The sequence below is a fragment of the Trachurus japonicus genome, chromosome 6 (assembly GCF_045865225.1).
Source record: "Trachurus japonicus isolate A0001 chromosome 6, Traja_1.0".
Lineage (NCBI taxonomy): Eukaryota > Metazoa > Chordata > Actinopteri > Carangiformes > Carangidae > Trachurus > Trachurus japonicus.
In genome coordinates, this window is record NC_140912.1 from 33,400,532 (window position 1) to 33,417,099 (window position 16,568).

At 40.0% G+C, this 16,568-nt stretch overlaps 1 protein-coding gene across 6 annotated transcripts in view; it reads right to left on the reverse strand.

The window, feature by feature from the left end:
* Positions 1–16,568, reverse strand: part of cadps2 (Ca++-dependent secretion activator 2) — a 242,284-nt gene that overhangs the window by 25,056 nt on the left and 200,660 nt on the right. For 2 of the 6 annotated variants that reach the window (XM_085780266.1, XM_085780261.1), the window contains 6 exons: positions 15,602–15,757; positions 15,285–15,432; positions 9,209–9,223; positions 5,609–5,683; positions 4,736–4,819; positions 4,500–4,532 (listed from right to left, as the gene is read on the reverse strand). In XM_085780266.1, coding sequence (XP_085636392.1) covers positions 4,500–4,532; positions 4,736–4,819; positions 5,609–5,683; positions 9,209–9,223; positions 15,285–15,432; positions 15,602–15,757 — 511 coding nt within the window. The remainder of the gene's footprint in view (positions 1–4,499; positions 4,533–4,735; positions 4,820–5,608; positions 5,684–9,208; positions 9,224–15,284; positions 15,433–15,601; positions 15,758–16,568) is intronic. The other 4 variants (XM_085780267.1, XM_085780262.1, XM_085780263.1 and 1 more) reach the window with 3 other exon arrangements.

Consider the following 16,568-nt stretch of genomic DNA (forward strand, 5'->3'; position numbering starts at 1 on the left):
GATTAAATTAAAGTCACACTGAGCGTTGATGAGTCAAATGGTGTCACTGTTCAACAACTTTAAAATAATATCGTATATCATATTCAATATATGACTTGAGCTCTCATCAGTGACTTCATTTTCTTGTCTGGTTTTTATTGTGTGTTTATTGCTTCCACTCTCTAATTGTACGTATTTATATTAAAGTATACACTGCAAAAACCCCAAATCTTTCCAAGAATATTTGTCTTATTTCTTGTCAAACTAATCTCTTTCCACTTAAAATAAGACTCTTCACCTAAAAATTAACTTGTTTTTAGATAAATTTTCATTTGAAATAAGTAGAAAAATCTGCCAGTGAAAGCAGGTTTTTTGTGCCCGTAATAAGCAAGAAAAACTTGCTCCACTATCAGATTTGTCTACGTATTTCAAGTGAAAATCTGCTTGAAAGAAGTAAAAGTGTCTAAAAACAAACTACTTTTCATGTGTTGAGTCTTATTTTAAGTATAATGAGATTTGTTTGGACTAGAAATAAGACAAATGTTCTTGGTAAGATATGTGAGTTTTTGCAGTGTATTGTTAATTTCACCTTATTTGTGTTATTATGTTTTGCCTTCCAGCGCTATGTACTTATTATTGCCTCAGTTGTCAAAGCACTTTATTTATACAGCACCTTCTAGAAAAAATGAGTTAACAATTATAAGAACAAGAACATAATTATATATGATTGAAAACAAAAACAAAAACACCAGCAATTTATATGATATATTGTCTAATTGATATCTGGGCCAGAGGTTATCATAAATAACTTATTTAGAATATTATGGGAGCAGGGTCGAGCAGGTGACCTGGCTCAAGTCACCACAACACTCACTAATTAACACGTTTGTTTCATCAATTGTAAAAACAACATACATATATATATAATTTATATTTCTACACGGCTGTTATGTGCTGTTTAACCAACAAAGACGCTTACAGAGAAACAAGAAGGCTAGTTTCATGCCTCCACAACTACAGATCTATTCAGAATACATCTAATATGTATATGTCCAATATAATATTTTGAATATTAAACTAATGATTGTTAATTTAATCATTTTTTTGTTAGGTTTTCCACTTGAACATCCTGTTTTAGCCTAAAAACATAGAACAGCCATGATTTTAATACAATTTATTGAAAGTTAAAATATTGAAAGTGAACATTATGGAAATGTTCAAGCCCCAGTATGTAACTTATTTGGCTTTTTATTAGCAAAAATCAAATATTGCTTTCATAAATACAAGTCGTTACAAATACATAAGTGGGCGACGCACCGAACCGAGGCGGCCATGTTGCATCGTGACCGTAGGTAACCACGGAAACTCAGCGGAGCTGTGGGCTCGGCCTGTTAAAACTGTCACCACTGTGTAGTGTGAGGAAGGACGGAGGCACTGGTGTTGCATTCAGGTGCAGTCAGGCAGACGGCCGTCGGCTAACCAACCGGATGTCGTTTTACTCCACCAGAGAAAGACGGTAAAACAATACCACATCACCATGACAACATATTGTCACGCCTGTATTGTTTTGCCTCGTGCTGGCCGACCACTTGTTTACATAGAGGCTTGTTTATCCTGTTACATGCAGCGTCTGTTGTCTGTCTGACGTCTGCCAGATTTCACCTGAATGCAACATTAAGAATACGTTCAGATATGCAACCGCACTGCTAGATGGGGGGAATTCCTACACACTGGGGCTTTAATATTCATTATTTAACCGTTAAACACTGTCCTCACTGCTATATCATTATAAATCGTATCAATATTAACTCATTCAGTGCCAAAAACGAGTTTTTGTTGTTTTCACTGTCACGCTAGAGGGCGCCGTTCCCTATCCTGTGACAAATTTTGTCATTCCTGTGATGGAAGGAAGCCAATCACGTGACCACAACAAACTCCTCCAACCTATCCAGCCGCGGGAGCTGACTGTAGCAGCCAACCGCGGCTTACACTCCGTACAGCGGCCGTGAACGGACGGCCAGAAGCCCCCTGATCACACCGTCACGTAACCATAGCAAACAAGTGTCTCATCAAACCTATGAACCCCGGTTGAATGTTCATGTAATCAAAGCTTAAGGTATTCACAATATCAAAACAAACTGGCTCTCTCACAACATGAACTCATCTTGTCCCCTACCAAAGGCGAAGCCGTATTTTTTCTTTGATGCACCATCCCACCGATAAAAAAAAGATTAGCCTATTTCATTTGAGAGAGAGACAGTCAGACAGACACAGAGACAGAGAGAATCATCACAAAGTCAAAAATAAAAGGTTCAATAAAAGGTTTCAAAAGAAAGTGTCTCCTTCACTTTTAACCTGTTTTTCTCAGAATTAACCTCCCAGAATGCTGAATTTGGAGAAAACATGCTGTATTCAAATGAGGATAACTAAAAAGTGGAACATGCTATGAACTCACTTTTTCCCCTGGTGAAAGTAGAGAGTCTCCCCTTTCATTAGAGATATGCTGTGTGATTTTAGTCAGAGCACAACATATTCTGTAGCTGTTTGAAAAGTAGTAGAAATCCTCGAAAGTGCTGGCACTGGCTGTAAACTGAGGGAAGAAACTCCGGCACTTAATGAGTTAATTCAACAGTTCTGTTGTAGATGTTTTTACAGTGCAGCTGCCTCTCCCCTGTCCTCTGTGTGACCTCTGCTCCTCATCTGACCTTATATGGTCATTCCTCGTCCTGTCACTGTTTCGAGGTTCCCCTCTGCCAGCGGGTGCCCGTCTCCACGGCAACACGGGCAGATCGATACAGTGTCGAGGACCCTCCCTCTGTCTCCACTGTCCCATAAAATACACACGCGGACATGAAATGTACAGTTTGACAGTTTCAAGATTCCCTCACACACTCTCACACACACACACAGAGTTCCCGCCCTTTTCTTCATAACTCGCTAATTAGCATATTCATGACGTCATCCCTGCCCTCTGTTTTCTTCTCTCCTTCTCTCCTGTGTTCACACCTACGTTATGAATTCCTAATGACGTTTTTTGTCATTCACATATTTTTCTGTTTCTGTTTTCAGACAATGGAACAAAAACACTGAGTGAATCGTGGCTAATTAGGATAAAACTGTTATTGTTTTTTCTTTTTTTACAATTTTTAAAAAAAAAAAAAGGTTAAAAAAACACTGTACAAAGTATAGTTTCTAAAAATAGTTTCAATTTTGTGTATTGGTGGTCACTGTAGGAAAAATAATTTTAAAGTCAAATGCCAGGTGTAGCATGTTACACTGTTAGCTATGCTAGGCTAGCTGTTGCCGCCTGTTTCTAGTCTTTGTGCTATGCTAAGCTAAACTAAGATAAGCTAACTGCTGTGTCTATTTATAGTCTCAGTGTGAAAGTACATTAGTATCTTTCCCAAAATGTTTCAGGTGAATAAAAGTTCAAAGTTGATATGAAAAAAATGAAAATAAATAAAAGGTTGAAACATGAATTTTGAGCAGGTGAAGCTGAGATTTAGAAATAATTAAGCTTTAAAATAAAAAAGTCAACAGTGTTAGAAATAGAAATTAAATTATCTGCTGAGAGCATCAATATTATTCAGTGTCAACTTGTTTGGTCACATTGAACAGGAATTTTTTAAATTTTTTTATTTTTATTGTAGCAGTCTGAAACATCTAATTAAACTAACTACTCCATGTTAAAAAGATAATTCACTTTTTTTTTAAGTATTAATTTTAATTTTGGGTGAAATTCTTCTCAAAGAGTTTGGATTAAAGCCTGAGAGATTTGGAACGGATCATTTTGAAATATCTTTAATCCCAGCGGACACATTTTAACAAAGCGCCAGGAAGATGGAAAAATGGAAAAACGTGTAAAATAAATAAATAAATAAATAAAAAATAAAAAACCCGAATCCAAAACACAGAGGGATTGTACTTTGTTAACATGGAGCTGTTAATGACTTCACTAAACGAGGGGTCAGCTCATCAACCTCCCTCTCGCTGACATCTCGACGTGGGGACTTGAACGCCTCGTCACCTTGACACTTTAACTCCTGCTTCCTCGTGTCCTTGTCTCCTTGTCTCCTCCTCCCTCCTCCTCCTCCTCTTGCTGCAGCCCCTGATCTTTGCCACGCTGCCGCCATTCATTAACCGCACAACACCCGAACACCGCCGCCGCCGCCGCCACCGCCGCCACCGCCGCCACCGCCGCCACCGCCCACAAACCGACACTTCAGCAAAAACACATCTCAGAGGAAGGAAGAGTGCAATTAATTAGGCTTGTTGTGTGATCTTTGGCTCTGGAGCTGCAGATGGAATTAAAAAAAAAAAAAAACCCTTCTTTATGTTTCACACATGTTTAACACCGAGTGACGACAACGACAAAAAAAAAAAAAAAGAGAAAACAACTAAAAACCAAGAAGATGAAGCAGCAGACGAATGATTCTCTGAGTCTCGATGCAGAAACACAATGAAGCGACGACTGAATGATAACCGTGATAATAACACAGCAGGCAGATCGACACACTCACAGGGACTTCCACATATTTGGCAGCTGCTTTCACCTTTCAGAAGAGGAGGAGGAGGAGGAAGAAGGGGGAGGAGAAGGAGAAGAAAGAGGAAAAGAAGAAGCAGAAAGACACTGAAGTTCAGCTGGGAAGAAGATCTGGTTTCCAGAAAATGACAGACAGGTTTTTCTCCTGTGTGAGCGGAGAAAGAAAGAAGAAGCAGCAGCAGCGCCGACAAAAACAAAAACATGGCTACTCACTGTGAAAGAGAGGATTGAAGAGAAGAATGTCCCTTCATCGTATCTGGAGAGTTTAGAGAGGACGCCGTCTAAAACACCGGCAAACTGCACACACACACACACACACACACACAGGGAGGGAGGGAGGGAGGAGGGGGGGGCAACAAGGATTTAGTTTTCAAAGACTTTACAAAAAAAGGCAGTGCCAACAAAAACAAGGCATTCTGGCATTTTACACACAAATTATAAATGATATGAATATATGGTGATAATATGTGGCAATAAATATTCCAATAATAGATATAACCTATTAAAAAGGCTTAATGTGCAAGAATTAAAGAATTAAACAGAAAAATAAAATATATGTCATACAAGATAATATTAAAATATAATAATTATAATAAATAACAAAAAGAATGGTGCAGGTTTTTAAATGATTTAAAAAATAAAATAAAATAAAAGATTTGACCAAAACACAAAGGAATAAAATCATATATATGATTAAATATATAAATATGTGACATTTTCTCAACAAAGAGAAAAATAGAGGAAAAAATAATTTCCATGTAAAATCTTGATATTACATCATTACACAAATGAAATCGAGATAATTTATTAATCTAAATTTCCAGTAAGAGTTATTTTCTGAGAAAAGAAAAAAAAAACATTTAAAAATAACAAAACAGTGAAGAAAAATGACAATAATAATAATTTTTAAAAAAAGGAAAATGAGGGAAATATAAAATTTTCAAAATAAAAGCTATATAAAATATTGGAATCAAAATTTTTCAGTATGAATGAAAAAATTAAATTAAATAAAAACTGGGGGAAAAATAAAGATATTTGAAAATGTAAAATAAAATAAAGAGAGAAAGAGAGGATGTGAGGATTTACCTTCGAGACGAGGGAGGAAATCATTTCTTTGAACGCCTCGTCAATCAAGACATCGATCTTAGAGTGGTACTGTTGCTGCAGGGGGGAGGGGAGGGAGGAGGGTAGGAGAGGAGTGGTGGGGGTGGGGGGGCAAAAAGAAAAAATATTTTATTATTTTCACAAAACTGATTTGACACAATAAAGAAAAAAAGAAAAGAAAAATGACTCCTCGCCTCCTGATATATAGCGAACAACAGCTTTGTCTGTGTCTGTGTAAAAAAAAACACCTACAAACCTACAACACGATGAACATCAAGTCCTCACACACACACACACACACACACATGGTGGAAGGGAGGTGTGAAACCTTCCCGTCCCGTGTAGCCGGCGCGTTAAGCAGCTAATAGGACCATTATGCGGCTGAATGACATTCCCCGTCTGCGCTGGAATCTGAAGGATACTTTTTTGTGCGTCTTCCCCCCACAATTAGAGCAGCAGCCTTGTATTTTCTCTAAAGCACCGGTCCAGCTGCGAGGACCAAAGGCTCACACGAGATTCAATTAATCCGCCATTTCATGTCTCGTTTGGCAGCGGCCCCTCCTCTCCCTCCTTTCCTTTCCCTCCCTCCTCCTCCTCCTTCAAGGGAAAAGGTGCCATGAATATGTTTTTAAAGGAGGAGAAGGAGGAGGAGGAGGAGGTAAAAAAAAGGCCGTGCTGCGTCTGAGCGTCTGAATGCAGCGGGGGAGTTCATCTCTGGGCGACAATGGCCTTTCACGGGCCGTCTAAAGAACACCCAAATTAAAAATTTCAATCAACAAAGAGCACAGATCGCTGACAAATTGCGGGTCCAAGCGAGGTCGCCGCTGCCCGCACTCATTTTCTGGCTGTTTTTTTTCCTGCAAAGTCGCGAAATGGCAGCTCTCTCTCTCTTTCTCTCTTTCTCTCTTTCTTTCTTTCTTTCAGGGCGCCAAATCTTTCAGGCAAATCTTCTTGAGAGCTTTTCTTTCTTTCTTTCTTTCTCCTCTTCGTACCTCAATTAACATCGACGCTTTTACTTTTTTTTCTAATTCTACAAAGACGCCCCAGAAAAAAAAAGAAAAGACAAGAAAAGAAAAGAAAAGAAAAGCAGAAAGAGAGAGGAGAAGTAGAAGAAGACATGATTTGGTCTTTGCCATGTGCACAGCTAAAACCTGAAAAGAACAATTATTGCTTTTAAAAACATTTATCTGCTCATTGAGCCGCTACTTCAGCTCTGTGAGCGGTTTTACATCCTGAACCAGGTCGACCCCCTCCCCCAACACACACACACACACACTGAATTAGTATTTTCATTGATCACAATTAAGCGGGTTTATCTCTAAAAAATAAAATAAAATAAAATAAAAACAGGACGAGCAGCGTTAGAAATGTTGGTTTTTCCCAGCCGACAGTGAACTACCCACAGGTCAGGGTCAAGTTCAGGTTGACAGCTCTTCAGACCGGCTGGTCAGGGGTCAGAGGTCAGAGGTCAGGAGGAGCAACGTCTGGCAGACTGAGGATGTGAAGTCGTTCTGACATCACAAAGTCACACCGACACACACACACACACGCACAGACACACGCACACACACACTCTAAACTAATATTTAACAATTAAAAGAAAGAAGTAGGAACAGATCGTCGACCCAGAGGAAACGTTTCTGTGATGCTGCATTCAAATGAGCTGGGAAACTTGGGACCTTTCAGTTCAACGTGTTTGATTAAAGCAGAAGTAAGCGATCCGGTCGTTTTCGCTAATGCTGCGTTCCAGGCAGGCTTTTGAAACATAAATTACAGCTTCAAGTCACAACTTACGACTTTGTAGCGTTCCAGGCAACACACTCGGGTTTTTCCGACCTGTTTTACCTGTGAAAGTCACTATAACGGCCACTCGTAAGTTCTGACCCGTGAACTCGTACCAGATCGAACTGGTACGACTTCACAGGTCGGAAAAACACGAGTTACGAGTTGCCTTGAACGCACCATAACGTCTTGTCAGCCGATGGAGTTAGCAGCCCCCGCCCTCGTCATGGATCTATTGGTCCTCGTCCCTACGTCACCACATTCACGGCGTCCCTTGGCTGCACACACAGAGAGGACTGCCCCTTTATGCCGTTCTCTCTCCTCATTGGATAAAACTTGTAGGATACGAGAAAAGTTTTCTCTTCGGCTCAGAGCAGAGCAGAGTGACTGACAGACCCGTGTTTCAGACCAAACACTCTATAGAAGTGATTGCTGTCGGAAGATATAACTATTTAAGACTTATATTAACACAAAAATATCGCTTACTTCTGCTTTAAATTGTATCAAAGTCAAGGGAAGAAATGAACGATGAGCCGCTGCTGTAAAAATGTTCGCAAAGAGTCAAAGCTTCAGGAAACAAAAGCTGCTTTGAAAGAATAGTTTACCAAAAAATTAAATTCAGTCATTGTTGACTCCCCCTCATGCTGATGAATACTCCGGAGTAGTTTTTTATTCCTCAAAGGTCATCTGGAGCCCCGGGAGGCCGGTTCCTAGTCCAACCAAAACTTTATATGAGAGTAATAGGACCCGACACAAAAACATCCATAAAACTACACAACAACCATTTAATATTCCTCCACACTGCTCGTCCACTGCAATCCAAGTGTCCTGAAGGGAGATAGTCCAGAGTTTACTGGAAACTACCTCATTTAGGACGTTTTTACAGCCTCAACAGTCTCTATATAGAGTGTAAAATAATGACTGAATTTCATTTCTTGGTGAACTATCCCTTTAAAGTTTGATGTCAGTTTTAACATTGAACTTGAGGAAACTGTTGGGGAAAAGGGCAGGTGCTTTCAAAATAAAAGTTTTCATCTAACTACAGGTCAGACTCCCTCAGTTTAAATCGTTTAACTCCGTCTGATGTTTATTCTTTGCTTCGCTATTTGATTTAGTTTCTGATTGTTGTCGTTGTGTTTTTATTTAATTTAATTTTATTTCATGTCTTTGTGTTTTAATGCTGCAGAAGAATTTCCCAGCACAAAGACGTGAGCTGAGGCTCCGTCACCTCTGGAGTCAGAGAGGTTAAAAACACACGATGAGGAACGATGTCATTTCTACATCTAATACCATGAACTAATAACTATTATTGTTAAATGTGCTGCTTCTGGTCTGTTTGCTGGAGACTTTAAACTCCTATTGACCTCATTGTTGATGCTGAATGCAACAAACTGATCTAAGTTTATTCATCAGATAAATCTTTATTCTTTACTGATGGTTCGTCCTGTGGAGGTTAAAGGGCAACGACGCACAATAAACTGATTATTTATCACAGGAAAACTTTGAAGTAGATATCATCAACTTATCAACTTTACTAAACTATTATCGTTGTCATTATTTGAAGCTCCATAGCTACAGTTTATGTTTCTATTGAAGGTGAGTTCAGTCCTTCTATTCAAGAACTTTTTAGGTGTGGACAGAGTTGGAAAATATCCAGAGCTCCAGTTCCTCAGGAGCTTCTGAAATCAACTTTCAAATGATGTGTGTGTGATTTACTACTTAGTTTTTCTTTCTGGATGGAGTTCATGTGAAGAAGGTGTGAGAGGGACAGAAAGGCGATGAGGCGATGGAGCGACTTACCCATTGTTTGTCAATCTGGGTTTCAAACAATGATGAGCAGGAGACATGGACATGCAGGACGGGCGAGAGGCGGGTGGGGGTGGATGGGACAAAGAAAATATAGTCAGTTAAAAAAAACACAAAAAAACCCCCCCAAAAAACATAACAGGTTAAAAAGCAACTGCTCAAAAACCCTGTTGAAACCTGAACTTGTTCTATAGAAAACACTGATTCAACCAGGAAGTTAAAAAGACCTGAGAACAAAGAAGCAGCAAAAACATTTAAAGCACTCATTATCATAAAATACATCCAATAATAGTTTAATTCAATTCCAGTGGTGCAAAGAAGCTGAAACTCTGTTACATTTTTCATTCGTAGCCTTTCAGCTCCTCAGGTGGAAGATTTATGATGCATTCAAAGAAAGAAGTTCAACTAACCCTCTGCTGCTGGACATAAAAACATCTGAAACTCACCACATGTTTATCATTAGGACAATTTAAATCCATATTATTATTATTTTACCTCCAACTGCTCCTGGTTTTAGCTAAACTTCTCTGTTTTCAATTTATCTTTGTCACTTTTACTTTTTGGTATTTTAGATATGTTTATGTAGGTTTCAAATGTTTTGTGTTTTGTCTCGGCTAGACTGTAAATGAGGTTGCTCCTCAATATATTTCCGAGTTTAAATAAAGGTTATAATAATGAAATAATAATAATGGAAAAACAACGTAAAGTTAGCGAATGTAAAAGAAAAAAAAACCTCCAGCATATTGGGGCTGTTCGATTTTGCCCTAAAATGAAATCCCGATTTTCGTCTCTCAAAAAAAAACCATTTCCAATTATGATTAAGTTTTTTTGTGAAATGACAAGAGGCAAAGAAATTATTTCAAATATGCGTATCTTTATTGAACATTTTGCAAACAATTTCCCCATTGGGATGAAAGCGCAAACCTCGCTCTGTCTTTTTTGGCAACTAAATGTTTTTTTACAGTGTAAAAGTACTGTATGACGTTGTTTCGCAGAGCTCCGGGGAAACCGCACACAGCCACAATAACCTTCTCCTCCGAGTTTTGAAATGTGCGTCTGGCGTAACCACGTCGGTGACGGGGTTGGATATCAACGCAGATTGGATGTCGCGGCGCAGCGTCACGAGATGCCGCTTGAAAAGTTCAAATTTTTCAACTTCAAGCGAAACACACGCCCGAAACACGTCGCCCGAAGTGACCTTGCATGTCATTTCCATTGATTTTGAATGGAAGTTTGTGGCGTCCATCACCTCTATCGCGTTTGGTGTGAACGCACGGTTACATGTTTTTAAAGGGATAGTTCACCCAAAATTGAAATTTCACTTATTATCTCCTCCCCCTCATGTGGACTAAGGGCTGGGAGAAGTTTCAGAGTCCTCCGTGGCTTCTCTGAGTTACAGGGGGTCTCGGCGTAGCAGTGCATGTCCATATAACGGTTGCAAATGGATACCAACTGTCTTCGTAAACAAAAAGACACACCAAAAAACATCCAAATACCTCCATGCTGCTGGTATGTAATGTCCGTCTTGTATTGAAGCCCCGAAATGCGAAATTGTCCCGAAAATTTTTTAAAAAGTCTATATTTCAAGCTTGTTTTGTAGCAGAAGCTTCTTGAAGCTCCTCTTCCCGGTTCGTCAAATTTGGACGAACTGGGAAGAGGAGCTTCAAGAAGTTTTGGGTGAACTATCCCTTTAAGATCGTCCTAACTATATAATCCAATTACGATTTAAAACGGATGAATCCAACAGGCCGACAGAATATTGGAGATTTATTTTTTGGAAACTTTTCTACAAAGAACTAAGTTGTAATTCACTGTTTATGGACACAAAGTTGAAGGTGACAGAAAGTTGTTAAATCCTTTGCGCTCGGTGCAAGAACTTTTCTAAACTTGCTGTGGACAAACGAAAAACCAATTTTTGTTCTTTTGTCGGTGTCAACGTGTCACCAAGATGAAATCTAGATCCACCGCTGGTTTCAACGTTTTTATTTCCACCTCCATCAGAGCAACAACCTTGAATCAAACATTTCATTTCACCGTCGTCGTGACGCCGATCGTCCCAACGTTTGAAGAGTCCGGTTAAAACCCGACATTATGAGGTGTTGTGGGTCTTTGTGTCAGCAGCTGATACTCTGTCCTCTCTGTGGGCTGAGAAAATCAAACATGTAAAAAATAAAAAAAAAAAACAGCACAAAGCAGACGAGTTGTAAAAAAGATTTTCTCTCCTGCTGGAAAAAAAAAACAGTGTGGAACAATCCAGGCTTTGCAATCCAGGCTCAAGGTCGTTTGGTCTGAATGAAGTTCAGCCTGATTGTCCAACTTGATGAAATCAGTTTGTGCTTCTCAAGTGAACGCTCGCTAAATGCTCAGACTTCTTCTTCCTTGTTGTCGGTGTCTCCATTGAGGATGTTCGGTCTATTATTATTATTATCACCTCATAAACTCCTGCTGCTGATGAAAGAAACGAGTGGAGGCGACTTCTCTTTTCACGTTGCTGTGGTTTTCTTCTGGTGACACTCGGTCGCCTGCAGCCGTGACCGTTACAGGGTCATTAAACAGTTAGGGTTAGGGTTGTCTTCATGGAGCTGCAGTCACATGTTTGTTGTTCAAAGCTTTGTGACTTCTGAAGTTTAAACCTATAGAGATAAACAACTGCTGTTGGAAGGTGAATTAAAATGCATGGGTTTCTTTATATTATGCTGAGATAATAATGAGTCAAGGCGTTAAGAAGTGTTTCTGAAAACATGAACCATGCTCTTGTGCTTTAAACTTTAATTGTCCTACAATTGTAAACTGACCTCATTGTTGATGCTGAATGGAGCAAACTGATCTAAGTTTATTTATCAGATAAATCTTTATTCTTTGCTCCTGATGGTTTGTCCTGTGGAGGTGTCATGGTGAGTTAAAGGGCGACGACGCACAATGAACTTCATTCAACACATTCAACACTGATTATTCATCACAGGGAAACTTTGAAGTAGATATCATCAACTTATCAACTAACTAAACTATTATCATTGTCATTATTTGAAGCTCCATACAGTTTATGTTTCTATTGAAGCTCCAATAAAGCCTTAAAAGAAGCTGTCAGGACTTCCTGTGACTTTGTGATGTCACAACAAAGCCCCGCCCACTATAGGACGAATCTCCTTGTTGTTTACAACTACTTCCGGGTAGAAAACCAGCATTCGAACAATAGTGACGGACGAGAGTTTCGCTATACATATCTCATTTTTCATGTTACTATATCACCGTTTACACTAATCTGATGTTTGTAAAGTTTATAAAACCAATGATTGGACAAACATTACTATTTACGTGTGCATGTTTTTGTAATTAATCATGGTTATCATAGATTAGCCGGGCTAACGGTTAGCTACCTGTTTAACTTTAATAACTCAGTGACTCAATAAACACTCCATGAAAAATATTTTCTCCAGCGGATATCTGAGTTCCAACATGACTGAGCTAACTGGAGTAGTTTCATGTCGTGTCCCACAACAGGAGGGTTTTAACAGCTGACGTCCTGCTGTTAGCTTAGCTACCGCCGTTAGCTTAGCTATCGTTAGCTGTCCCTGTCAGCTGAGCCACTGATGCTTTCTAGACACTGTGATTCCCCCAAACTGAATAAATACAACACATAGCAACACAAAACACACACACAGAAATAGTGATGTTTCTTCAATCATTTCAGATTTGTGTAAACGGTGATAGGGCGTGAAGAATATGATATATAGCTAAACTCTGGTTCGTTACTATTGATCTCATTCAAATTACGTGCTGGTTTTCTACCCGGAAGTAGAATGTAAACAACAAGGAGATTCGGTCTATTTGGACATCCAACAACTTGCAGGATTTGGTTTCTCTGAGTGTTTTATTCTAAAATCTGCTCTATTTGTCAGCCAATCAGAAGAGAGGCTCAGAGCCTCCTCCTTTCTTCTGATTGGCTGACACCAACCTGTTGTTACTAGAGCTCCAGAGAGAAGTTTTGATGGAAAACTACACTGAGATGGTTTTTAGATCTTCTCATGGATCAACCCTTCAAAATAAAAGACTGGCGTTTGAATGTGAATCTGTTGAAATAAATTCCTGTTGCTTGTTATTATAAAGTGAGATGTGTAAAGTTTGGGTCCTTTAATCTCTGTATCAAAGATGTTAATTAGTTAAAACTGAGAAAGCGCAACAGTAAAATGCCGATCACATGTAATTTGTCAGTTTATAAATGAATAAATTTCACTCTACACTTTATAAAAGCATCGTTTTACTAAGACAGTGCTGCATCTTTATGATTTATGGGATGGATCTGTGCATCCTTTCATCCCGCGGTGAGACCAGAGAAGAGAGTTGATCTGAAGCTGTGATTCTGTTCAGGCATTTTACTCAGCGTGCGTCGGCAGGAATAAATGGACAGATGGTGTTTTCGAGCGGCGGCGGCGGCGGCTTGTGGAAGCTGGAGAAGAGAGGAAGCTGAAGGTTAAGAGAACAGCGAGCTTAGCTCTCTGTCAAGACTGCCGGCGGCCAAGGGTTTCGCTCTCAGCGCCGCCAAGGCTGCCGCCGCACACAGGCTTCACGGTCATCCATTTAACAGCTCGTGTCGAGCGCTCGGCCGTTTCAAGTGAACACAAATACACCTGAACTCCCCCGTCTGCTGGATGTTTGGAGGGAAACAGTCACGTTTTAGTGGCTGATCTGACTCGTCTGACTCGACCCCGCGGCTGCAAATAAACCACGGCTGAGGAGCGGAGAGGCCGACAGACTCTCGCTCCGTCAGAGAGCAGAACAACACAAACATTCCTCCATCTTAAGTGATTTAGTCTGATTTACAGCCAATAATCGTTCCTCCACAAACACGGAGGATGTGTCCTGCCAACGTGCAGACGACTCGTCTTCTTCCAAGTTTCTTGTTGTCTCTTGTTGTTTCAGATTTGTTTTTGTTCCAGTAACAACGAGCTCCGGTCTTTAGATACCAGACAGAATCAGACTGAGATCAGGTCAACCAGCCAATCACAGCAGCCGACAGGGTCATCTTTAATCTCATCTTTAAAAAACCTGAAACAAACGTGATGGTAGTTGTAGCACCGTGACCTGGGAGAGGAATCGCCTCCGTCTGTTAAAGAGCAGAAGTCAAAGACTTCTCCTTCTCTCAGCACTTTACCTCCACCCCCGAGGGAAACATCCGCAGGTCAGAGGGAGACTGACTGCACTTAAAACAACTTTATTTAGAACACGACTGATGAACAAAGGAACTCACAAAGTCAGTTTCAGATTCGTTCAGACCAGACAACGAAACAAAGAGGATTTAAATCGTTGAATAAGAAAAAAGTAAGAAAAGTTGAGCCAATAAAATAATTAAACAGATTGGGGATTAATAAAGTATTCTATCTATCTATCTATCTATCCATCCATCCATCCATCCATCCATCCATCCATCCATCCATCCATCCATCCATCCATCCATCCATCCATCAATCAGCCTCTCTGTCTCTTTCTTTCTTTCAATCTAACCCGTCTGTCTTTTTACTTCTTTCTTTCTTCTTTTCTCTTCTTTCTATCTCAGATATAAGGAGCTGAGTGTATATATTATATTATATTATATTATATTATATTCAAACATGAAAAATTACAGTTTCCTGACAGCTGCTTTTCACATTTTTATTCCTACGTTGAAGTAGATTAAATCGTTTTTGCAGCACGTGTTTTCAAATTGATGAAGTTGTTTTCTGAATTTGTGTTTTTCTGCATTCAACTCATTATCACTGTTCCTATTTACTTAGGTTAGATCAACAGCTGTCACAAAAAGCTGATAACTGCCAAAAAATACCACAAACAAAACCCAAGTAGGAATATTCAGTGAGAACAAGGTGTGTAAACGTCTCAATGTTGTGTTTAAATACGCCCTTATTCTGAAGTATGATTCTGCATGTGAACATGAGTCATGGACAGAAAAGCTCAGATCATGACGATGATAATGAAGCTTATGATTATTATTTCAATGTGATGGACTGAGACGATGGTTAGAGGTGAAGCCCTGTGATGTCAGAGTGTGATAATGAGTCATGTGACGTGAACTCACCTCCTGCCCTGTGTCCAGCACACACAGCTTGGAGCACTGCTTCTTGGCGTCCATCAGCACGTTGAACATGGTGCAGAGCGACAGCGGCACGCGGAACTCCGTCGACTTACTGGCTTTCTGCATCTTGGCATCGAACGCAGACTTTGTTCTGTGGAACAAAACACACAAATTTTTGTTGTTTTTTGGTTTTTTTCCCTTTTTCTTTACGACTGAGGCCAAAAATTCAAATGATTCCTGAAAAACAAAAGTGAGTGAGAATTTGTTTTTCAACACAAAGAGAATGAGGTTCACTTCACACCCAGAATAAAAGCACCGACCTCTTGACGCAGGCCTCCATCATGTCACTGGCCATCAGCTTCAGTCTCTGCTCCAGATGTTTGGCGAACTCGGGCTCGGGCCAGTGAAGGTCCAGCACGAACATCTGCAGAGCGTCCAGCTTCCAGAACAGATCCTCGGAGGTGGCCGAGCCGTTGCTGCAGGAGAGAAGAACAGGAAGTTACCAACTCCATTCATTTGTTCCACCGTGCTCTTATTTTGGCGGGTTTAGACTGTTAAAGGGATAGTAGCATTTGTAGTGGGGTAGTGGGGTTGTATGATCTCCAAATAGCCCCTAAGTACTTTAATTGCAGTAGAAGACTCTCTGCACTCCTCCCGTTAGCAACGCCAGCCCATAATAGCCCTGCCCAGAGATTTACAACATACAGTGTTGTGAACAGACCCAAAGAAACGGCCTATTTTCACGGCCTAAAAGAGGTTTTACCTGAAAAAAAATACACAGTTCCATTGTTCGCTATAATATAATTTTTCCAGCCCTTCAAAGTTCAGGAAAAACACAGTTTTTATTTGGACCTAACCAACTGCTGATCGGCGGGCGCTAACCCTGGGCGGAGGGATACGTGAGTTGGTTAGGTCCAAATAAAAATCCTGCCGTTTCTTTGGGTCTGTTCACAACACTGTATGTTGTAAATCTCTGGGCAGGGCTATTATGGGCTGGCGTTGCTACGGGAGGAGTGCAGAGAGTCTTCTACTGCAATTAAAGGACTTAGGGGCTATTTGTAGATTTAAAAAAATGCTACTATCCCTTTAATGCTTTTAAATACTAAATATTGAGTCTTTTCATTTCAACCCAACATGAGCTTTTGTCTGTTTTGGCTTCAAGCATCATAACGTGGTTCAGTGGTGACGATGATCCTCAACAGAAACCGTCAGTGACGCAAACCGTTGTTCAGCCTGTGAATATTCTCATTCATCCAGGTCATAGTTACCCCAAGGAAATTTCAATTG